Consider the following 23,918-nt stretch of genomic DNA (forward strand, 5'->3'; position numbering starts at 1 on the left):
TGATCTACAGTGGCGATGTTCGTTTTCCTTCCTTCCTCCATCTAGGCGTGGTTGGATGAAACGATGCCTCGCATATTGTTAGAAAGGGTGCATTTGTGTTAGAGTGGTGGGTGGGATGCAGGACGCTACTTGGTGGGGTGGTCCGCTGGGAGGCTGCAGAAGAGGGTAGAGTGGCTAAATGGAAGAGGAATGAACGCTGCAGCGAAAGACCAGGCAACGGAAGGCAATAATTAGAATTAGACGAGATGTTGTTTGTTGGCTAATAGCTGTTTTGGCCCCCTGTTTCACAGGGCCCCGTTTAAGTGCAGCAGCATCGGTTCTGCCAGCTTTTAGTCAGCATTCGTCCCATTCTAGAGAATAGTTTGGATGCTAGGCTGAAGAGGGGGGGGGGGGAGAGAGATATGAGTGCGTGAGGGTGCAAGCGCAGATACTCAACACTCTTTGGCTACATAGGTCCGGCTGCTTAGACCGTAGCCCTTCAACTTTGGGTAAGAAATACCTGCTGGGTCTCGATTCTCAGCTCCACTAAATCAAGCTACTTTGCCCTCCATTTACCGCGGCAGTAGAAGCACTGAACGTTCTATGGCGGCGCCCAGTCTACAAACGAACTCGTAGTCTTCTGAAGGCACTTTGTAATTAGGCTATCTTTCACCCGTCAAGAGTATGCTTACCAGGCTTCTTGGCTGCCAGGGGGCGAACTCGTGTTAGAGACGACTGTCTGTCACTCATTGTATTGTATCCTTTTACCCACTCCGCTATTGGATCCCTCGAAATCCCCACCTTTCCCTAAAGCGGAACTCGTCTTTCTCTCTCATTGACTAACGCACCCGTTCTGTTTCAACTATCGCAAGCTGGTGCAATAGGTGGTTAGGCGATCAGACGGTTACAAGTGCTGTTGTACAGCCTTGGTCTATTCCATACCCGAAGCTCCTCAACGCTTGCATTCGACTCTATCAACCGGCCAGCAAACCGATATGTCTTCCGCACTGCGCTGGGCTTCATTTATATCCAATTGACGATAGTGAGCTTCTCTGCTACGGTATTTTCCAACCGTCACGCGAATCTTCTCTACTATCTACTAGGGATATCACATTCTTGATCTGAACACAACGCGGTCTTCCCAGCTGTATTCGTCCTTATTCTTCATCGACCTCTTTTATCCCCTGCCACCTTGCGTAGACACTGGCTTCGTTTTCTTTGTCTCTCTTGCTAGTTTTTTTCTGTTGCAATGCCCCATCAGGCCACTATTGACCTATAGAAGTAAAAGACGCGCACAATCATTTGTCGTGTTGGAAACCCCTTGACGGGCTGCACATTGGCTTCTATTTCGAAAGCTACACTCGCGAAGGTGCATGCTTTGAAATGTGCTCTGCTATCGCTGTTCGTATTGTTGTTTACTGTTGCGGCTGCTTCCGTTACTGCAGCTGGAGTCTACGAAACAGCCACACGTCGATGTACTGGAACTGCCTCTTTCAGCCTTTCTTCTCGGAGGTCATAAAATATGGCAGGCTACTGCATCATGATGCTCACTATCTTTTCGAGAAACCGAAGAGTAGGCACGGGGAAGTCTCCGTGTGTAGAACTCCGAGTGATCCGTGTTGATTTGAGCGCTTGGGGCATCTTTGGCTCGCCGCTTTTCCTGCTCCCAGTTCCTCCGTTTCCAGATCCCTCACTGCACCTTAGATGGTCCCATTTTGCCGTGGGCAACCTGTTCTTCCTTGGCATCCCATTCTTCTCTTGCCGCAGCCCCTTCCAATTTACTTTCCGCTTTTCCGACTGGCGAGAAGAAGGCAAAGGAGGCGGTCGGTAGGTTTACTGAAGAAGCAAACCCGGTGGCGCGGGGGCTGTGGGAACAGCCGCGGAAGCCAATAGAGAGAGGGTTTAGCTCGATCCACAGGCCAGTGTGGACTCTAGGCAACCAGTGAACCAGTCCAGTGTTGTAGGCAGTTTGGGTTGCGCTAGCAAAAGAGTTTGCGTTATAGAGCTCATAGTGGTTTCTGAGCCTCTGCCACGGCTTCTAGTGCTTTTGCTTTATCAGTGGGAGACCAACGCCGGTATCAAAGAAGAGGCTGGCCGACATTATAAGGACTGCAATAGATGGACGGGCAGCAGTAGTAGCGGTATCCTGAGGGAAACGACTGTACGTAGCGTTTGTCAGCCGCCGCCACTACTACTACTACAACTACTCCTCTTGCCGCTGCTATGTCTAATTCGGGCTCTGCTTCTACTGCTTCCCATCAGGATGAAGCCTACGGAACGATCTGACGCCGCTAGGAATGATGGTAGCCACGCTAGCGGGAAAACGAGTCCGAGCAACGCTCTAGGCCGCTTAGCTTTGTCTATATATCATTCGCTTCATCGGTCATTGCTGCTCATGGCTCAAAGCGACTCACCACTTGACGCCGTGCTTGATTAAACCACTACGGGAGAGACCTGACTCATCCGGTCCCCTGGAACTACCTCAAACTGAAGGGACCGCTTGCTAGTTCGGTTTCTTTTCTCGAAGCAAGATCCACTAAATCCGACGAAAGTCTAACCAGTATTGCTGATATGTGTGTAACGAGCAGCGTGTGCGTACAACGTAGTGCGTAACGCTACGTCTGTCACGGTAGCAAAGTACAGAAGACTTTCATGCATTCTATTTCGCATATATTTCTTCAATTTCACTTGGATATCCTAGTTCCTAGATAGATGTATAGTTATCTGAAGGACAACTGTATTGGATTCACTAAGAACTCATTCCCTATACTAAAAAAAACAGTATTTAATACTCCCTGGGTATACAACTTCGTTTTATATACCGAGCCTTCGATGGAAAGTGTCAATATAGATAAGGTTTTTTTTTTTTGTTCTGTTTGATTCGAAAACGTGACAAAGGGAAATTTTTCATAAAACGAACATCTATCAAATCTTGAATTTGGTAAAAGAGAACGTTGCCATTACACAGTCACTGCTTCTGTATCTGATACCAACCTTCTCAAAATTTCATAACTATCTTATAGATAAAACATGTATTTTGACGCCGAAGAGAAAGTAGCATAGATACCAAGTTGCGTCTCTATCGTTGGTGAAAAAAAACGTTAGTAGGGGTTGCGTTTGTCAGTCCCTGCCAATACGCGGTCGCACTACTAAACGTATGCCTAGAGACGCAATACTTTCCAATCTTTAGCATCTGAAAATTTTCATAAGTTTGTTCCGATCCCAGTAGGAGCCTCGCGTGTTCGCCAATCGCACAGAAACGATCTGTGTAAATGCTGCTTTATGCCCAGCTTTTTGTAAAAGTATACATATGTAGTGAAGGCAGCTGCTGATCGCGAGGCACTCAGCTTCGGTCAGGGCTTTTATGCTCTCGTTTTGGATGGGTTAAGGGTTGACTGGCGGCGAGATAGGACATCTTCCACAGCGTAATCATTCGTCGCATGATAAGTAGATAGATGGGTAGTTAGGAACGAGCCGTAGTTGCAACAGGGAAGTGGCAAGCGGGGTAAGCGGTGTCCTCGGTGTCGTCTTCCAGGTTTACGGTAGCCAGAGCAATGAAAGAAATAGAGTCACACGGTGGAAGAAGATCAAGAAGAGTGAGCAGAACATTCTTATGCGAAACGGGACACCTAAACTTATTAGTGCTGAAAACTTAGAATGAAAGTGGGAGAGAGAGAGCTAGCGGGGGGAAGTGGGAGGAAAAGGGTAGTCTCTAACGCCCCCTTACCCTTCAACATAACTGCTAACTCCACTAGCCTCAGTTTTCGTTCTTATCGAGGTAGAAAAGGCGAGTGAAGGAACTAGCGAGGGCAATGTTACTCTCCCGACTGACACAACTGTCTTCACTCTCTGCTAGACGGGCGGTCGACGGCTTCCTACGACTACTTCTCTAAGTGTACCTCATGCAGCGCGAGGTAATCTGCTTAAAATTGTAATGCTCTTACCCACTGCTCTTAACCGAGCTTTTGCCAGCGGTCCCTTCCTAAAACCAGTGGTAGCAGTGCTGCTCCCTGCACTATCCTGAACTTGTAAAAGACGGGCCGACACCTCTGTGTGAGTGGTATGTGCCTCCGTAGTCGGTCCCGCCATTGCGGGTACGAAAAAAAGCAAGTGAAATAATATCCATTCGACCATTTTCTGTCTATCTGCCAGTTTCACCGGTGTGCTTCCTGCTGCTGCTGCTACTGCTGCTGCTGCTGCTGCTGCTGCCTTCTGCGCTTGCACAGTGAAGATGAACTTAATTGTGGTCAGTGGGGTGAAGCGAACCGGAGTGAACCGAACAAGCTACGAACGAGGCTTAAAACTATACTAGACTGGTATGCCTGTGTGGTAGCGACCGCGGCGGCTAGTGTGACCCAGCAATGCAAATAAAAATGTTAATTCCTTATTATTGTTCCTTGAAATTCCCCGAAATTACAATTCCTATTGGTACAGCTGCTGCGTCTATTGTTGTCGTTGTTATTTTTGTTGTCGCAGAGGTGATTTTAGGCGCCAGCGTTTCTTCGACTCTCTTATGTCTTATGCTCCAACGTTGCTGTTATCGTTATAGATGTTATCCTCGTCGTTACCACTGTGGCCATGGTTGTGGTAGTGCTTACTGTTCAGTCATCACCCTAAGAGCAACAGAGATTAAGTGTCCTCACTCGGGGAACTAAAATAAAATGATTGGAACAGAGGACCATTGTATTTAATAATAAAAATCTATGCTTATTAAAGGAATGAGCCAGGCTGCCAAAAGCTCAGTGCAAATGATGGTTTTCTAACATTGATGGATTTTGGATCTTGATAGTGAAAATAACCTGCCTTTTGTTTGTTACGACGTATCTACGTCCAGCGCTGTGGAATATAACACGACACATGTACTTTTTTTTCAACACAATCTGTCTTTGCGGATACAAACAGCAATATAGTATTGGAACCTGCAGCTTGACTATCTCTTGGCGCCTACATTTTCTTTATATTTTAATAGAGTCCTTCTACGAACAGGTATAGTGAAAAATGAAGTTCTTCCGGTAAGTACACAAGGTCAAATCGCCGGGTTGAAATGCGTGGGCAAGATGGTTTTACTTACACCTCAGATGCAACATTTTAACTATTTATAGGGCGATATGTGGAACAAGGGACATTCTCATCATGTCAACCACGCATTTTCGCCTCTTGATAATGAAATACTGTAAGAATAATACAGTTGTAATGCTACGATCATTTTCGTCTCTTGTTGCAATAGCTCAGTTTAACGCAGTTTTGTGGGCCCATATATATAAACTTTCAAACTACGCGCCGCTAGCAGACGACATTTGTGAAAGAAACTGAGTCAAAACCTTTGAGTGAGTTTATTTTAGAGGAAGTTAGTTCAGAATGAGCAGTGCAAACGTTCTAAAAACGGAAATCTAATAAGGAGGTAATCGTATGTCAGGACCCAAAGAACAAGAATGCATATCCTTAACCGAGGGGGCTTTTCACGGGAGCAGAGCTTAAGAATCTAAGGGCTCTGTTGATCAAAACTGATGTTTCATGTGTAGCGTATTACAAAATCATTATCCAAATACTGGGAATGCGTAAACGGATTAAAAATGAGTCCCCCGTGAATCGACTTTAGGCCAGTTGGAATTGTTAGAACTGTGTGTGGTGCTTTTTACATGCAATTCGCGGAACTTTAATCAACGAACAACCTGCCTGGAGCATACGGTCGCTAAAGATTAGACATAGTTCAGTCTCTACCGCCAGTCGCAGAGGGCGGTAGAGATCAGGCGGAAAAATAGCATTGCCCTGGAGAGAAATCGAGGTCGGTAGCAGTGTTGAGTAGGTTCGGACACAAGACGATAGTAGTACTTGCAATGGATATCAGAAGCACCTGCTACTATGAAATGCTAGCCGAGACAATAAATGGAGTCGATTATCTTGGGTTCCTCAAGAGACCCATGAACCATCGGCACGGCAATCGAAAGCATGCAGTATGGTTACTTGATGACAACGCCAGACCGCATCGTAATGCCTCAATTACTTCCTGGATCAATCAAAGAAATATCCTACGTTAGCTTCAATCCGCTTATTCTCCCAACATAAGTCCGTATGATTATTGAGTTCTCCATACCCCAAAAGGGGCAACTGGTAGACAAAGTTGTCTCCATATCGATTTATTTCGAAAGGAGATAGATAGAAAAATTACATGTAGAACGCGAGTAGTAGGTATAGGACTGTCCAGAAGCTGCTAACGGTGTCACAAGTGCGTAAAAAATAAAAAAGAGTAATTAATTCATTAAAAAATCACCTCTTATTACTTATATATATTTAATTAGTTTCAAAGTCCATCGGATTTACCTGTAACAGCCTAATATATATATCTGTAATAAAATTATTCAGAGTATTCCAGCGGCTTAAAGAAGACAAGAGAAGAAAGACAGGCAAAAAAGCCGCTTTCAAGGCTGCCGATTTCTATGCTATGATGTCGATCATTGCCAGTCAGCCAGCCAGCCAGCCGCTTTCTCTGCCACCCTCTGCTGTCACGTTCTTCATTCGAACCGTGGAAACAGAGTTGAGCATGGCCGATGTTGGCGACGGTGCTGCTGACTGTGGTGGCGGAATCGCGGTACGACTGGCGCGACGCCTTGCCGCTGCCATCACGTTCGACGCCGGAGCGACATGCTTAGTCAAGGAGGTTCTATTGTCGAAACTGTTTCTTCCCCCTTTTGATCTTCAGTTGCTTTCCTTCCTTGGCTGCCGTTTTTAGTGGTTCCATGCTATCGATCGTATCTGTCTGGATGCGCCTGCCTGCCTAGCATGCCAGCCAGGTGTCTTCCTGGGTTTTCCTTGCGTTGGTTGTCTTCCAGTTTGCCTGTCGTTCACATATGCAGCGCACGAACACACAACAGTAACTGCAGCACCACTTTTTGCACTTGGCGGGAAGTTCGTCTGCTATATCGTTTAGAGACATCAAAATTTCAGATTCTGCTCCTAGCACCGGATCTTGCTTGACTCTACAGCTGCTGCTGCTGCTGCTGCTACTCAGCGTTCTCCGATCGACCGAGAAAAGCTTCACCGCCATCGCCGTCATCACCAAGAAACGTCTGTGAAAATTACGATCTGTCTAAAAGCACTGTATGTGCATAGCATCGCGTGGATTTAAAGGCAAAAGAAACGTACGTTTCTTTCAGAAGAACGTTTCGGGAAACTCTTAGAGCTGACCCAGAGTCGAAAAGCACTCACTCCATTTTATAATGGCGCCGATGGTCGAGGCCTCAGCCTAAGCGGTGTCGGGCAAAAGGTGTAGATACTGTATTGAGATCTCATTGGATGGGCGCCAGTCGGCACGCTCGCTTCCTAATTTCTTCATCAATGCCTTTCCGCTCCTTCGAAAAACAGGGGCCTCAACGTTTTTGTGTTAGTGTCGTGTGTAACTTCTTTAAGAAGGAACCTAAAAGGAAAGCCAATTAGTGTTATTATATTTTACAAAAGAAAAATGGTTCCATATGCATACCTTCTGGAAGAAAATCAATTAGTACCATTTTATTGTTTACATGCAATATTAGTTTATCATAGAATACGTTGGATCTATTTTTGTCGTATGGCTATGCATATATAATTTCCTTATAGAACCTTTCCGACGCGGCATCAGTGGCGCGGTGAGATCGCGATCGCGAGGGTATTGCGTGCTTGTCACTCCGCTTCTTCGTCAATAAACGCTTTTGGCGTAGGTAGCTGTAGGCTGAAGGTGCGCTTAAGGGCATCTTTTGTTAAGTATCAGAAGAAACTGTTGTGCGGTGCGAGCCCATTTCAGGACAATAACCTATTTCGAACAGAAAAACGATGCGGAAAAGTTGGAAGCATCTCTGCAGCGCCGACGAAATGCTGATTGCTTGTAAGCAATCATCTCAGAGAGACGGCCTCTGCCTATCAGTGTTAGTCTATTGTATCTATATATCGTGTATAGTTTAGTGGAAGGCTAGTGAATGCTAACCCAGCGATATCAGTGGGTTGTAATGAAAGATCGCATTGGAAGACAACCGTCGCGACTCGTTTCCACGTTACTATGTCAGTACGTTATATTAGACTAGAAGGAAACGTTGAAAACGAAATTGAATGTAACAAGACTATCACAACTAGTTTTAGCACTATTTATTATCCAGTTATAACCACTGTTATTATCGTTTATTTATTTTTTTTTTTTTTTATAATTATTTGTTGTCGACCAATGAGAGCAAACTTCTACGTTCTACTTGGTTTACGCAAGCCCGTGTGCTGTTTCGTACGTGCGTCCTGTATCTCCGTTAATAAGAACTGATGACAAATGCGACGGAACGAAGGTGATGGTGGATGAACGGGGTTGAAATATGAAAATGCTCGGTGGCACTCTTCCCTTATTGCTATTCCCGCTTCGCCGTTAGAAGGCGACCCATCTTCTCATTTTTCGTCATCGCCCTCTCACATCTCCCTTCTAGCCCAAACTCGACATCCCCACAATGGCTAGAAGTGCGGCATCCCTGTAATGATCCAGCGACGCGACGCTACTGGTTCAACTCTCCAGAGCGATAGAGGGGGGGTAGAAACTACTGTAGCCTTTTTCTACTTCCTTCTCTATATCCGTCCCTCATGCTAAAGTGGTGACCCACAGACAGCGGTGATGTGATATCTGCAGGTGGGTGCTGTTTCGGTACTCGTTTGAACGACTCTATAACTGCGTCAGCCCAGCGTTGACACGTATGTGGTAGCTGGAAGCCTAAGGGCGGTAATGTCTTCAGCTTCGGTGGTAGCAGCAGCAGTAGCGATGGTATGGCAATGTGCTCGCTCGTTACCTTAATGTGGGAGAGATTTATGTCAAATGTGCGCACTTTGTAGTGCTGCGAGAGCGGCGACGAAAGAACAGTGGTGTATGACTATGTATGTATGTGTTTTGCTATAGGAAAGGGGTAAAAGAAAACACTGTTTCTGCGTTATGGTTCTGTATGTGCTTGTGTGTTCGCGTATGTGTGCGAGCGTGTATAGAGGGATTATGTATGCTTCATAGAACTCACACCTAACGCTAGTAAGCACCCTATGTTTATTACGTGCATTCGCAATAGTAGCAGCAGCAGCAGCAGAAGATGTCCTTAGCATAGAAGCAACCGAAAGGTATATATGGCCTGCGCATTTGTGTAATGCTGTCCAGCGCTTGCAGTGATGGGACGTACCGCATCGTGCGAGTCGCGGCTGTTGTTATCACCGTTGCGCCCTCAGCTGTGTGATCTCTCATCGCGGTGAAGCAGCACTAGGACCAGCAGGCCATAGGCCAGGTGCTGTTCCTTTACTGGATCTCCAGGGATAACAGACAGTTCAATGCAATGGAGAACCAAAAGGCGAAAGGACAGGAAAGGTGGCCAAGCGGGCGGTCAGGTGGGTGGGCGGGTGTGTGTGACTGGTGGATCAACTAGTCGGTCGGCTGCCAGAACACGCCTCGCCTATGTTGAAAGAAAAGAATGCTTGGTTCTCCGCCGCCTGCTTGCCCTTGTGCGTATGCAAGATGAAGAGAAAGAGCGAGAGAGAGAGAGACATAAGCGCGGGAGGGGAGAGCAACGAGCAAAGAATAACGACTGGCGACGATTAGCGAATTAATGGCGCGGTGAGGAAAAGATGTCGTCTGAGTTTGCTGCGTCGTCAGAGCAATGGCGACGGTCTGTAGCACTTGCTTAGCACTCAGCAGCACCTAGTACTGCTAGCAGGAGCGGTCGAACCTGAGGGCGCATCATTTTCTTTGCTACAAGCGCCACAAGAAAGCCTTCCTAGCCGTTGTTTGCTACGGCAATGCTACAGCCGCAGCAGCTCACAGTTGTTCCGACGGACTGGTTCATTCGCTGTTCGCTAGTATTTGTTTGCCATTTGCCCCTTGCTGTATGAGCAGGCATCGCTACAAATACTAGCATAGCAGACACCGGCGCTGATGCGCATTACGTTAGATGGTCACAGCTGGTAGCGGAAAAATGGTGGTCGTGTTGATGGCTTTCGAAGCTTTACGTTTGTATATAACCTAGCACAGAATAACAGCGCCGCCAGTGGCATCCGCTCCACCGCTACTGTCATCGATTGCCTGGTCGGTGCTGTTATTGCGAGTCGCAGTAGCAGGGTGGGCCAGGGCAAAGCGGCAAGCAGGAAAGGACGTGGGGCCTTAGCGACAACATCAACCACAAAGACGGAGGACAAGAAAGTAGGAGCGACTGACACAACGGTAGAGAGATGCTAGTTACCGCCTATGTTCCCATCATATCCAAGGTACTTAAATTGGTCGGTATCCGTTCACACGACCACTCTAATTAGTACCCTCGTTATCGGTCAGATCGCATTCGGTACCGTTTGTCAACTTCTCTGAACTGTTTTAACGGGACTCCACTATGCTGTAGCATGCTTAAGGCTGACCGTTTTGTCAGTTGGTCCATTACAGAACCCTTTTCTCCGTCTATCATGACAAATACGTAGTATTCCTTATTGTTAGTCCACGGGAGGAACCAGTGGGGTTAAGATTCCTAGTATTAAGGTGAAGCGATGCGCAAGAAGTTGAAAAAAAGTGCGTCAGACGAAGGTGCTGTCCGTGACGTTCGTTCGCAAAGGTATAAAGTCGAATGGTCTCTCTGTTTGTTGCTTTGTGGGCCTGTCTCATGCAAACTGGGTCGAGTTTCTTGTCCAGAAGATCAAAGTCTGCAAAAGACAGAAGGACCCCAGAGAAGAAAAGAGAAGGTAGAATGTTTTGCTGTGAAGTCTGATCGACCGAGAGGGAGACTATGCCAAGCGAACAACAACATGATGTGCTTCATTACAAATGTGCGTGCTGTTAGTTTGCGTTATCTGCCCAACAGATGGCCAGGACTATGCGGACGGCAGACAACGCACTAATTCACGACGAGGTTGGTTTCTCATGAAGAAATTGGGCAGTCGTAGTGTGGTAGTGTCATGGAAAAGGCCTTACCTGTTTAAAATTCTGTTTCTATTGTCACCACTAGCAAGCATTAGCGGGGGACCTCACTGCTGTTGCAAGACCGCTTCTGCCGCTTTTTTCTCTTTCTCTGTCTATCATTTCTTTAATAGCGCTACCTCTGCATTTTTACGATTCGCTCCATGGTTCAGACAGGACTACGCTGCAAGGACCATTTTCTCGAGGACTCTGGCACCCGATCTAGGTATAGAGTAGGTCGCCATCGGCGTGGCCCTGCCAGTTCAAGAGGGCCCCGCTGGCTTGCGGCTGCGCAAGCTTGTAAGGATCTGTTTGGGGAACCGAGCCACTGAGGGTTTGAAAGTTGGAGTAAAGGAACTAGGTGAATAATTCTACGTCTTAACACCCACCTCAAGAAGGCTGGTCTGCCTGCCGTATTGTCGCTCTAACTACACAAACCTGTAGCTGCTTCCATGGCGTTGACCAGAGAAACAAGTGGGCGGCTGCAGCGCGACGATGTAACAGAGCCTTGTTTTCAGTTGTTGGCCAACTTCCTTGTAGGCAGAGCACTTTGCCTAAGATTTTTCTAATCAAATTGGAAAAGGAGAAAAGCTGTTGACACATGAATCAGTCTTGCTTAGGAAGGTAAGGTCCAATCGTGAGTGCAAACTCTGCTGTTCTCGCGATAGTGATGAGCGATGCTGCCGAGTAACTATGGCCGACGGCACTCATGGTCGCAGAAGCTCTAGCTAGCTTATTAACTGATAACTGGAAGCGAGAAGACACAAGAGCTTGTGAGGCGCGTGGCGGAGCAAGAGGAACCGAGTACTGCAAAGAGTAAAATTACGTGTGACACACTTGAAAGGGAATCTGTGATCACACCAGCTGTGGCCATTGCAGTAGTGCCATACATTCGGTGGCTGCATTACTCTAGGCCAGAATTTGCCCCCACATCAGATGATCGTCACTCGTTTTTAATAGCAATCGTAAGCTACACTATTTCTTTCGGTTCTCTCTTTTCTTTGCCTCCCCTTTTTCATAAATGACATGGCAGTAGCAATACCGCGCACAAAAAAGGTGCGGACAAAAACAACAAGGTGATGGATGCTGCTGGCACTTATGATTAATACAATCCTGATGATGGTAATATTTGCATAATTTCGTTGCTGGCCCCGCTCATTTCCTATGATTTACCTTCGTCGGCCGCAGCTACCGTCGTCGCTGTCGACAGCTTTACCATGTTTTACTCACATAGATATCTATTTGCGGGTCTGCGCTTGATTTGGGGATGAAAATAGGGGGACGTAGCAACGGCGGCGGTAGCAGTGATTATCGTATGTCTGTTTTTGTCCAAAGGGCAGGATCTGTGGGGACCAGGTTTGCCTGTGTACGGTAAAACTTGTACTGCTTGCTTTCTGAGACTTACATTCACGCACACAGGTAAACTGCTATGTAAGAGGGTTACCTTTCGAATATGTACGACACACGAGAAGTCTGTCTGTACTTGAAGATGAGAGATACGTGGTAGGACTGACATAAAATGGTAGATGTTTGTACTGCACTGCACAGGAATGGCCATGTTCCACATACCTACTGCGAATGTCTTCTTCACGCGGCCTCCTTTTTCGCAGTTCTAGCTGCGATTTAGCAGCTAAGCGGAAAGCTTCAGCTTCAACTTGCAAACCGACTACGAACCGCGCTAACTGCAGCTCTCGAAAAGGGAATTTAGTATCCGGATCGAGCGTCGTTCGCAGAGTCGAGGGTCAGGACTCGCTAGCTAGCTAGCTAGCTAGCTGGCTGGCTGACTAGTGGTCTGTAGCAAATAGCGACTGTCTACTGCGTGCATGGGGTTTTTACTAACGACAACCCACAAAACATTCGCAGAAACGAGAACGCTGTACGAGGGATGCAGGAGTATGGCAGAGGGAACAAGATATTGAAAGAAGCAACAGGATAGATACGAGTGCGGGCCGCAGAAACAGCGAACACTGAGCGTGCGTTTGTGAGTATTCGTCTATGTTGTCATTGCTCTGTGCGCGTGTGTTTGGATGTGCGAGGTGAGTCGGCAATGATCGGCCGCGACGGTGGTCGGTTGGGTCGCCGGTTTTAGTTCCTCATTGGGGGTGATGGGATCCCCAACTATGGGTGATGGGGAAGAGGAGAAGGAGGGTAAGGGGAAGAGAGAATCAGAAATGGGGAGGCCGAGAGAAGAGATTCGACAACCAGATAGGAGATAAAGGAGGAGCCTAGGAACCGTAGAGTAACGGGTAATCAGTAATTCTATCCGACGGATCCGATATGGGCTTATCTCATTGCTGCTGCGTAGTATGAGCTTTGAGAAGGGCCGAGGGGGACGCTGCAGAAATAGCGGCTTCTTTCCTGGCCACTTTTATCGTATCCTCCATAGCAGGCAAAAGCTGGGCTGAGCTGAAATTGTTGAGCTGAGCCCTGTTCCTCACTCTGTCCTGCGTTGCAGGAAAAGCTAGTTTCTTACTTCCCATTTCGAATTCGCTGTTGCTGCTGCAGCCACTGCTCGCCAATCCTGTTGTTTCAAGACGATGAGCAGTATGCGGACTTGGTATTAGCACTACTGCTACTGAAAAGGGAAAGTCGGAGCGCCATCGACCTATTACTTCCACCGTCCTGGTTGCACTGGCTGTTGTAGCTGCTTGCGGAGTCTAGTAAGATAGGTCTTCATGATGGAGCATTATGGCGCACGAGTCGCTCAAGGATGGGGGCAAAAAGCGACTAGGCCGTGAAAGAAGAGTAGAGCGCAGTGACAGCAAGGTGAAATAGCTTTTCCAAATGATTCCTTAGCCTGCTTACCAACTTGTTCACATCACTGTTACCCCACTTCAATTGTTAAAGTATTGATGCTTCATTTCATTATTACACGGTTCGTTTTCTGTCTTGCTCGCTAAATCTTGTCATAGAATTCGTATGTGTTTTTCTCCGAGTAGTCTTTCAAACAACGTGGGCAGCGTTCTCTTTGTGAATTACCAACAGCGCGCCAAACCATTGTTGTCCCTATGATGTTGATATATATGCGCTACACGTTGCTTAAGGTGCAGCCACGCGATCGGAAGCACTGGCAAGTCTTTACCACATTTCTTTCCCAATCGTTTCACAGCTGCATTCCCTACTTTCCATGAGCGCATATAGTGGGAATGAGATACGGTGGTACGAAGAAAAGGGGCATTTGCGTTCAGCTGGGCAACCCCAAAGAAGCCCAGGCAGTAGCATCAGCAGCAGCAATGACAGGAAAAAATCGTCCTGTGCTTCTACTCCGCCTAGAGATAGATTGAGAAAGAATCATATTTTAGTCTCGGAGGCGGCCATACATATATGAGGCAGGGGAATGGGTGGAACGGAGGTGCTCGATGTCGGTTATTGATATCCATTTGAAGGAAAAGGAGTAATAGAGGTTAGGAGCTCATTTACATCGCGGGATTGCAGAGGAAAAGGCGTCGCCGTTCACTTTAAGTACCCCTGCTAGATGGCTACATAAATACAGACGCCGTCGACTAGAGTATCGGCAGCTAAAACCATCTACCGATGATTGTCAACCATTAGTTCTACTATTAGAACCGAAAGTTCTATCTTGTTCATGTGGTATAATGTAGAGGCAGTGAGTTCATATATGTGGAATGAAAAAGGCAAAAACAACAGATGCAATACGTAAAGTAGCGTTAACATCGTATAGTATTTTTCCTTAATTATTTAGCACTTTAATATTATTATTTTTTTCCGAATAAGTCCTCAAGGTTACTTCTTTTTAGGTATAGTATCAACGTCTTGTTGTCTAACCGTAAAAGGTCACCATGAACTGATCTGGGTTTCTCTAAGAGACCTATAAAAGATCGTGTTATTTTCCCCCCATTTTTTTTGCATTCCTTATCTCCCTGATGCTTAGTGTCTGCTGATAATTTTTGTTAACGCTTAGATTTGAACCAGCGTAACAGTATACTCGCTAGTTATGGTTACCATAACAACACATCGAAACAGATTCGCATCAACCACTCGGACTACGCCGCTCTTATAAGATAGCCCTACGAAATTGTCACAATGGTTTAGCTGTCAGTCAATAGGCCTAGCGGTCCCAAAACACTGTTGCACGTAAAGGCGTATACAGTCTGTGCCAAGTGGCACAAAGAAGGAGAATCGTTGGTGTCGTTTCCACTGCTCTCCTTGGTCATTAATGTGGCTGCTTAAGGTTAATAGCGGTAAAGCCGCCTAAAAATTGTAATTGCCTAATTATTCGAGTCAAATTTTCCGCTCCTCGAAACATGTTCTCGTTCATTCACCGATACATTATATAACTGCGGGGATTGTCTTCGTTTTTAAATATTTTAGGGTTTATTTTTTAAGTTGTACCTAGACAACATAGCTTGCGTGCCCTGCAGCTTACCTTCAGTGAAATTACGGTGCAGTTGCGTAGGTGCTAAAGCAGGTGGTCTGCACAAAATTTATTCCGAAAGAAATTTTGTGCAGACCACCTTCTTAAAGAAGTTATTCGATATAATAGTGTTAAAAATACAAACTTGCCAAAACAACTAATACCATACGTTGATTGATTCTTTTTTTAGCTGTCCAATGAATTTATAGTGGATTTGCTGGGCGCGTCCTCGGCCTCGGAGCGGGTCTGACCGACCGAGCGAAACCGCCATGCTATTCCGCACCCGCCAAACAGAATCAGGCCCGAAGGGCGCCAACGCCATGTTGGCAAGCGTGTGTCGGAGAACGCATCGCCCTGTGAAGACAGCATCAGCCATCATCTTCGCCGTCTTCGCTGCAGCTCTCATCAGCCCCGTTAGCTCGGAAGGAATCAAGAAAAGAGGTAATATTATATTAAACTAATCATAAAAAAAAATAGTTCTCTTGTAGACGAGAACGTTTCAGTGTCAGATTTAGTGGCTACAGACACGAGGCATAAGGCGATGGGGCACCGTTGGATGTAATCTGTTATATCTCTCTTATGTTATACTTTCGTAATAGAGGGGCTGCTATACATGCAATTTACTGCAACATTAGTAGATTTTAAAAAATGAAAATAACCCAGCGGTGCAAAAGAAGTATACTTCGCAAGCTATAATTGACACTGGCCATATATCTAACTCATATTGTATAGGAAATCCAACGATGGGTAATCCTTTAAAGCAATCACGGTTACTTAAATTATACGGGTGACGGTCGAGCGTCGGTGCCTGTACACAACTCAGAAATCGCTAATTTCTTCTAACGATACTTCCGCAACAAATAGGCTTTTCATGCTCGTGGCAGGAAACTTTCTGTTGCGTAAAGTAAATCTCGGTAAAAGCTGAAAAAAACACTCAGCCGATCTTGATGCTTCCTTATCTCTTCGAGATGCTAAAAACAAACGCAACATTTATCGGTCTTGGCTGATCCACTTCGTGTGATTCTGAATATTGGGTCTCTGTTGACCATCTATCATGTAAGCGACATTTTCAGGCCAAAGGTGATGGTAGGAAACTACAAGATACTATGATTTTTTAGGCTGAAAACACAACCAGACTTCCCAGGAAGTGACATTTTTTTTTTTAGAATAATTGTTAATAAAAATTAAATGACAATTGTTCGTCACGCACCTGGCATTTTTACCTTACGCTTTATAATACACACGTCAATCAAACTAAGTAAGTATACTCCTGGCGACACTTGTATGTATGTACTTAAATTTAAATTTATTATATTGTATGTGCTGGTTTTGTGCGTATGGCCATCCATCTGGAGCTATGCATAAATAATATGGTATTAGGTAGAGTTATGTTCGGGGAGTAAGCGTTATTATATATGAAGCTCGTTTTCGTCATCGTCGTTCGTTCATAACAGAGAGGCGTGTGTTATGGTGTGCTGAGGCTGACGATGGTGACGTTTTAGCCCTATTACTGCTGTAATGCTAAAGAAAGACGTCACGTATTTGCGTAGCCGCAGCTCATCTTGTGTCGGTCGGATGTTGCATGATCCGCGTATACAAACCGTACGCCGCGGCCACTAGTTGCTGGTTTACTGTATCGCAACCGAAGCCATAAACGCGAATTGTGATACTGTAGGCTGGTAGCGACAAATGGTCGTGTGAACTGTCCCGTAATGAGCGTTAACAAGTATCCCGTCTCACGATACTACCTCGGCTAGTTGCATCGCCTATACGTTCCAACCTATTTCTTTGCGCTAGAAGTTAAGTGGAAATTAAAGACAAAGAACTACTAGCGCCACGTTTTTTGACATGAGGTGTCGGCTTGGTATTCATTGCTGCTTTTACGTAGCGGGGTGCTCCGGGAAGGTCCGCGTAGGGCTAGCAATCTTCACGGTCCACAGTTAATAACTTCCCAGTAGTGATAGCATAACGGGCAGGCTGGCCGACTTTTGCTAGAGAAAGAACCAGCACACAATGCAGCTTATAGCCATTGCAGTATATATGTATGTTCGAGCATATATACGTATTTATATATATAGGTGGTTAGTTTGTCTTTGGGGTGGCTGACTGGTCCCTTGTTTGGCCGCATAGTCCACCACTTTCTCATTCGTGACTCCCGTTCTTCGCTGCCGCCCAGAACCCCGACGACCCTATGTTGGCTTTGGGTTGTTGTACAAAAATCGGCGGATGGACGGCCCGGGTTGGATACAGTGCTACATAAACCGTGGTGGCTTAGGTGGTCCACGACGTTGCCAAGAGAAGGATAACACGGCGGAGAGAAAACAGAGACGAAGCACAGCCCAGAATGGAAGCAGCAGCAAAAGCAGAAAAAAGGAAAATCTCATTCGCCTCTGTGGATAGTGGTACAGTGGAGCAATGTATTGAGGCAACTGTAGGGGGTTGTAGTAGTGGGTGGGCTGTTTGGATACGCGTAGGGGCCTGCCAAGGAGAGGGATACCAAGAAGCAGCAGGAGCAGGAGGGAAAAAAGGGGCAGAAATCACTTCTATTTATATTTATAAGGGCTAAGACCCTACGGCGATAAGAGCTGGTTGAATCAACGGCTGCTTAGATGGCCGGTAGGCCGACTGGTTGGCTGGTCGGTAGGCCACTCTTGCCACTGTGGCGGACGAAAGAAACGGACCACGTTCTTAGCACGAACAGCAGCAGCACTGGCTGGGCCTAAGGACAACGCAGGATGGCTGATGCTACCGCGTTGACGGGAAGCTGACGACGAGTCGTTAAACAAACACCCGCTGCTCACTCACACCAAGCAGCAGGATCACATACATTCTCAACAGGAGATACCTAGGATGGACCAGGTCAGAATAGGACGGAACGCTCAGAAATGCCAAGCCAGACTACAGCGGGTCGCTACGGCATGGACCTCTACAAGTGGATAACCTGAATAGGTCACACCGCTCACCGAGGTCTTTACTGTCGCCGTCTCCAAGTCGCTGTTGAATAGTGTGTTGATTTGCTCTTCATTTGGGGACCTGCAAGCTCCCGAAGAAGTACCGTCGCGCGGCACGCTTTTCATCAGAAGAAGCTCTCAGCAAGCCAGCCAGCCAGCCAGCCAGCTTGTCCAGAGAGGGATCTTCACTGAACAAGGGGTGGAAAGATAAGTGCACACGGAGAACGAAACCCTGATAGGTGCAAAACCGTTCAGTTGGTTCAGACAGTTCCGGCCGCTGCTGGTGCAACTGCCTTGCCTTAATGCCTGATTGGATGGAAATCAGTAAATATATCGGTTTCAGCTCAGCGGTGCCACTAGAACTTATACTTATACCGAAGCAAACAAAGAGAAAAACGCACATTTGTTATGCTCTTATAGTGTAATAATGTCATTGAGCCTGTGGGTTGGATGATATAATGAACATTCTGAATGCTTCCGGCTTATCATGCTTTCATAAGCCATAGGTAATTGCTTGTTTGCACAAGTTAATCATTGTTAGTAAGAAAGGTAGTGCATTTATTGCTACTGTTCTTTGATATGCGAGCTAGCGAAGCGAACGACACTGACTATAAGGTCCCCTGGGTATGCCTTACCTGCCTGGTGGTATCTAGAGTCGGGTTTCTTCAGAACAAGGGAGGCCTATTGTGCCTTGTAATTGCTGAAACATCCTGATTGTTTGACTTGATGGAAACCACGAGCATCCGATAACAAAAGTATAAGGCTATTTGTGTGTGTGTGTGTATATCTAGTGCGGCTCGGATGCTTCACCAGGGCCCAATGTTTCACGCAGTATCTCTTGCTCACTTCTATGTAAAAGACCAAGTAAAAACCTTTTCATATACCGTATGTGAACGTAATCAGCGACTACTCAAATATATTGCCTAGAGCTGAAAAATGAGTAGAGTAAAATAGTAAATTGCTTTTATTTAAAGGCGTTCCGTACGCCGATGAAATCGCAGTATGCCATACGAGCTGATCGCGATTTCTTGTTAATCATCTGCGACTCTAGCCATAGATAAGTATTAGTCTACTTGTACCATGTGGGTAGCCGTAGCAGTAATGTCACCAGCAGCCAGCATGGCAAATGCGTTTAGAAATGGTGTTCGGAGTTCGAAACAATGCCGACGTTACTTCAGATGGCTGACTGAAACCAGAACAAAACGATGGGTCTACTCCACAGTTCAAACCCAAGGTCCACATGGCCTTAAAATTAATCGGTAGGCACGCTGTCACTGCACTATCGTGCGGAAAAAGGTGGCTTTACAGGCTTTTAAGCATTGCATATTTAATTATTCCAACGTTCAAAGAGTGATCTTGGTCGGGTACCTGGCTCGTGTGCCTGTCTACTTGATGATGGGCGGCTATTGAAGTACGTGTATTACACGTCGAGTCGCTGAGATCGTCAGATGTTTATCAAGTCAGTCGTTTAATCAAGTTACGCAGACTCTGCTATTGGCTACGACACTGCTACTACTTCTATCCCGTATAGCATAGCATAATGCTGCTGTTAATGTTGTCGGCAGGTAGGCCTGCCTGTTTCCCTGCCCGGACACCCGCCTACATATCTCAACAAGATGATCGCATAAGTTTGTCGTACTACAATGGGGAACGCGATGCGGAATAATGAGAGCACACAGGAGACTATGCTACGTTCTAGACAGCGGCGACGCGACTATTGATGTTTTCAGCAAATTTTATTTTACAGACACCCAATTCAGCGAACTGGGTGTCACTCTGCACTATAGCTACATAGATATGCGCCAAGAGTAGCGACTGTTAGTGAGATATTCGAGGAAAATGAAGGACAAACAGCAAGAGACAGACATTGCGCGGGAAACAAGCGAACTGGGTTGGGAAAGGTTCATCTGGCGTACAATGAGTATGTTTCTACACAAGCTATTGATTTAGTCAATTCTCAGTTGGAGACTGTTTATAGAGGACTGGAGGGACGCCTTCGATCGTGTGTGTACTTCATCATTCGATTTAACAGCTTAATCTGTTCCGCCATGTTGATTTGTTTTCGAGGTTTTACCAGCTAAATTTATACATGGGTCGAAGTGACGCTGACACGGCGGCAGCAGTAAGCAACAGGCTGAACGAATTGAGTAGTTGCGCAACGATGTTGACAAGATCAGACTCGGCTGTTTGTATGGGCTTGTCAGATGCCCATCGTTGTGAATACGAACTCAGTGAGAGCGTGCAAACTGGATGTTGAGTGTGCGTTTGCTTAGCGTGACCTGTATACTCGTATGAGCTAATGATGTGGTACACGAAACAGTGCGCAAAGGTACTATAAAATTTACACCAATGCGAGCTACCACTGATCATTGGCAGAATTTTTAATTTAGTCAACCTCGTTCCGCCAGGCCGGCATGCTAAAATTTCAAGAGTTATTTGTGGCCGGCACGAGTGACCCTTAACGGTAGCTAGTGAACCTATCCTCTCCCGCTTGAAATTTCTCCAGTCGTGCCGAAAAACTCAAATCAGTTCAACATCTCAAACGTTGCTGATAACAATAGTATAGCATTATCAGTCTCTCCTTTTTATTCGGTCGGAGTAAGTGTTGGCATTGATTAGAGAACCATGCCCAAGAACAGCTTGCGGTAAACGTCTTTTGAAAAGCATTATTTTATTCGATTCAAGTAGCAGCAAAAAATATTTGAATTTCAGAGCTAAAAACAAAATTATACAGATAATTGAGCAGTTGTCAGGGCTTGCCGAGCTTCTGCTGCAGGTTTAGTATAACGTTTCGGCAGGATTGATGGCGGGCCATGGCTGTACAGTCAAGGGCTTGCATAGATATGGCGGCGGTACGACTGGGGCAGTTGACTGCCTTCCCCTGATTCGTCGCCGCTCTGCGCGGTCCGCACGAACTGGCCAAGCATTGGGTCATGATGGCAAGTTAGTTGGACCTGCTGCTCTTACTGCTATCGCTTCTGTTTCGGCAACAGCCGCTTAGTGAGCTCCTTGCTGGAACCAAAAGCGCCGAGAACAAACGCTGCTCGTTGTGTTGTCCAGGCGCCTAAATGATACGCTTTTAATTAAACGAGCGAGAAGCTTGCACCCGTGCATACAGGCAGAAGCAAGCAAGCGCGTATACAGGCTCACACATGTCTGTACTGTTTGTATATACATACTCATCATCATGAGACGAAAGAGTGAACGCTTGCGTCAGTTTGCGGCGGTACACAGTTGTATCGAGGATAGTGGATGGGGGATGTTGCCAGCAAAATCGCTTTGAGAATCGAAAGCTAACGTAGGTTCTGGAAAAAGGGTTGGTTGTAAAGGGGCAGTCCTAAAGGCTTTGATGACAGGGCAATGAGAGGTACGTGGCGACCATGTGAGAAAGCATCCAAACGGGACCCGTAAAAGGATTCAGAGGAAAAGACGACCGTGACAAGGAACCGAAAGAAGAAACACTTTGGGTTGGATTTGCTCTGATGGGATAGATTTCTATGCAGACGCCTATATCGACTGTACACTCGACGGAGCTAAGATCATGCAAGATAGCTCATTCTGGCCGCCGGGCTCGAGGTGGGCTGCGCTAACAAGACAAGTAACGCTGCTGCTGGAAGCTTATCTCAAGAAAAAAAAAACACGAGAGAACCCAAGATACTGCAGCAAACAATTCGAGGAGATGAGAGAGAAGGGAGCCAGAGAGACGCTTCGAAACCCACTAGGGCTTCGGCGTTCATTCTCGCCGGCAACAGCGGCAGCGCTTCTTTGACAGTTTATGTTTGGGTTAGGCGCCAAATGAAGGTACTTCTTTCGATCCTATACGATGTAAGGCTTCTTGCATGGCACCCTGTTGCTCAGGACCAGTTGCGAATAGTTTCCATGGTTCGGCTTGATGCGCGTGGGGGATACGGGTACGATTCTCGTGTGCCAACAAAGCCAGCGGCGGCAAGGGATGGGGCTACTAAGAAGCAGGGAACAGAGACACAAAGGGGCAAAAGCGGATGGATAGATAGGCGAAAGAAGAGATGCTAAGGGTGGACCTACTACTCGAAGAATCAAAGAACTGCTGCTGATGCTTCTGCTATCAGTACTGCGACGGTTTCTACATTCGACCGGCGTTGTACAGCGTGCGCAATCGTCATACAAACATAACTTAAGCAGCGAAATGTGTTAAGAATAACAGGAAGCAATTTGGTTTCGATTTACTACGTTGACTTGGATGACCATGCGCACAAGCGGTAGAAAGCCGGCCATAAGCGCGCTCGATTCGGCGCGATACCGGCGGCCACTGCGACTAAAAGATTAACAGAGAGAGAAAAGCTGCTTGATCGTTAGCCACACACTCGTTGACTCTTCAACGGATGCTTCATGCTTGCTTGGAGATCTACAGATACTTCCAGCGCGTTAGATAGTCGACACAGGCATCCTGATCCTGGCCCATTTCCTCATGCTCATTGTAATGCAAATTAAAATCAACGCGGCAGCCCCAGCACTGGCAGCAACAAAACAACAACAAAAACATACCATGCGGCAAGAGAGAAAGTGAGCTCGCTTGAAAGATTAGGATTTCGAGGTCAGAACCGCGATGGATATGATTCATTGAGACCAAGAAGATCGTCGCCGTCCTCATGCTTTTTGCAATACTAAGGCCGTCTACACTACCGCCATGTTGGTACTAAAGTGCAAGACCATCGGAAAACCATCCAATCTAGCCTGCTGCAATAGGTTATCCTCTTCTCGAATAACTAACTCCATTGACCCGATGATGATTGACAGGTGGGCGGACAGACAAAGATGATGATCAACGTAATACGAAGTCACTGCCATGTAGACGTAAATGGACACGACAAACTGTAGTGAAGCTTTGAACTTCGTCGGAAATTGAGCTTCGTCGTAGTCTATAGTGCGTTTGAGTTGCCTGATCGCTAGCCGTCATATTAAGGGTCAGAGAAAGGGCAAGGGCTTGTAGCAGGCTGGAGAAGGGTCAAAGGTATGCGTGCTTTTATGGAGTGCCTACTGCCTGTCACTGTTTGTCCGCCCGTCCGCCTCTTGTTGGGAATACGCCACAGGTGGTGGAGTTCACGAAACTGAACACGCTGTCCTCGGCGCCCGCCGCTTGGGGCAGAGTTCACAGCGTTTGACGATGCTGCGCTGTTCCGCAGAAATGATGCACCGGGTTGTTGCCGCAACAGCAACGAGAAGGGAAAAGTGCTTCGTTGTAGCTCGTTGTAGTACAAGGCAATGGCTGGTTGCTTCTAGACTAAATGAACACGCGCGATCTCGATGTACTCGGATGGACGCCACGAACGACCGGTGTGAATTTCGAGGGTGGGCTGCTGTCAGGAGACGTACCAGTCGCCTGGTTTACGAGTCTTAAGCCGTAACTGCAGGCACAATGCAGGCTGCTTGCCAGTTAGGGAACCGTTATCGGAGGTACGTTTGAAACTACCCAGCGAGCAGGAATTACGCACAGAAGAGCCTTGCAGTGTACAACAGCTTCTTCACCTCTGCATTCTCCAATGAAGTCTATGAATTTGTAAGCACGCCCGGCGCTACTATAATAATAATAGTAGTAGTATTCTGCAGTCGCTTAGCTTGTTTAGCATGGCAACCGCGGCGATTTTCACAGCGATCGCGGAGTCAGCAGAGGAGCGGTTGTGTATACTCGGTAAATCAAGCTAGCTAGTCAAGTAAC

The 23,918-nt window shown here is 46.6% G+C and overlaps 1 protein-coding gene across 11 annotated transcripts in view; it reads left to right on the forward strand.

The window, feature by feature from the left end:
• The window catches only part of LOC111245819 (adhesion G protein-coupled receptor L1-like), a 327,353-nt gene that overhangs the window by 149,786 nt on the left and 153,649 nt on the right, over positions 1-23,918 (forward strand). For all 11 annotated transcript variants that reach the window (XM_086980766.1, XM_086980763.1, XM_022794661.2 and 8 more), the window contains one exon: positions 15,463-15,713. In XM_086980766.1, the coding sequence (XP_086836892.1) occupies positions 15,542-15,713 (172 nt within the window). In that variant the 5' untranslated portion in view covers positions 15,463-15,541. The remainder of the gene's footprint in view (positions 1-15,462; positions 15,714-23,918) is intronic.

This window comes from Varroa destructor, unplaced genomic scaffold (genome assembly GCF_002443255.2).
Source record: "Varroa destructor unplaced genomic scaffold, Vdes_3.0 BEIS01000002.1, whole genome shotgun sequence".
In the NCBI taxonomy this organism is placed as follows: domain Eukaryota; kingdom Metazoa; phylum Arthropoda; class Arachnida; order Mesostigmata; family Varroidae; genus Varroa; species Varroa destructor.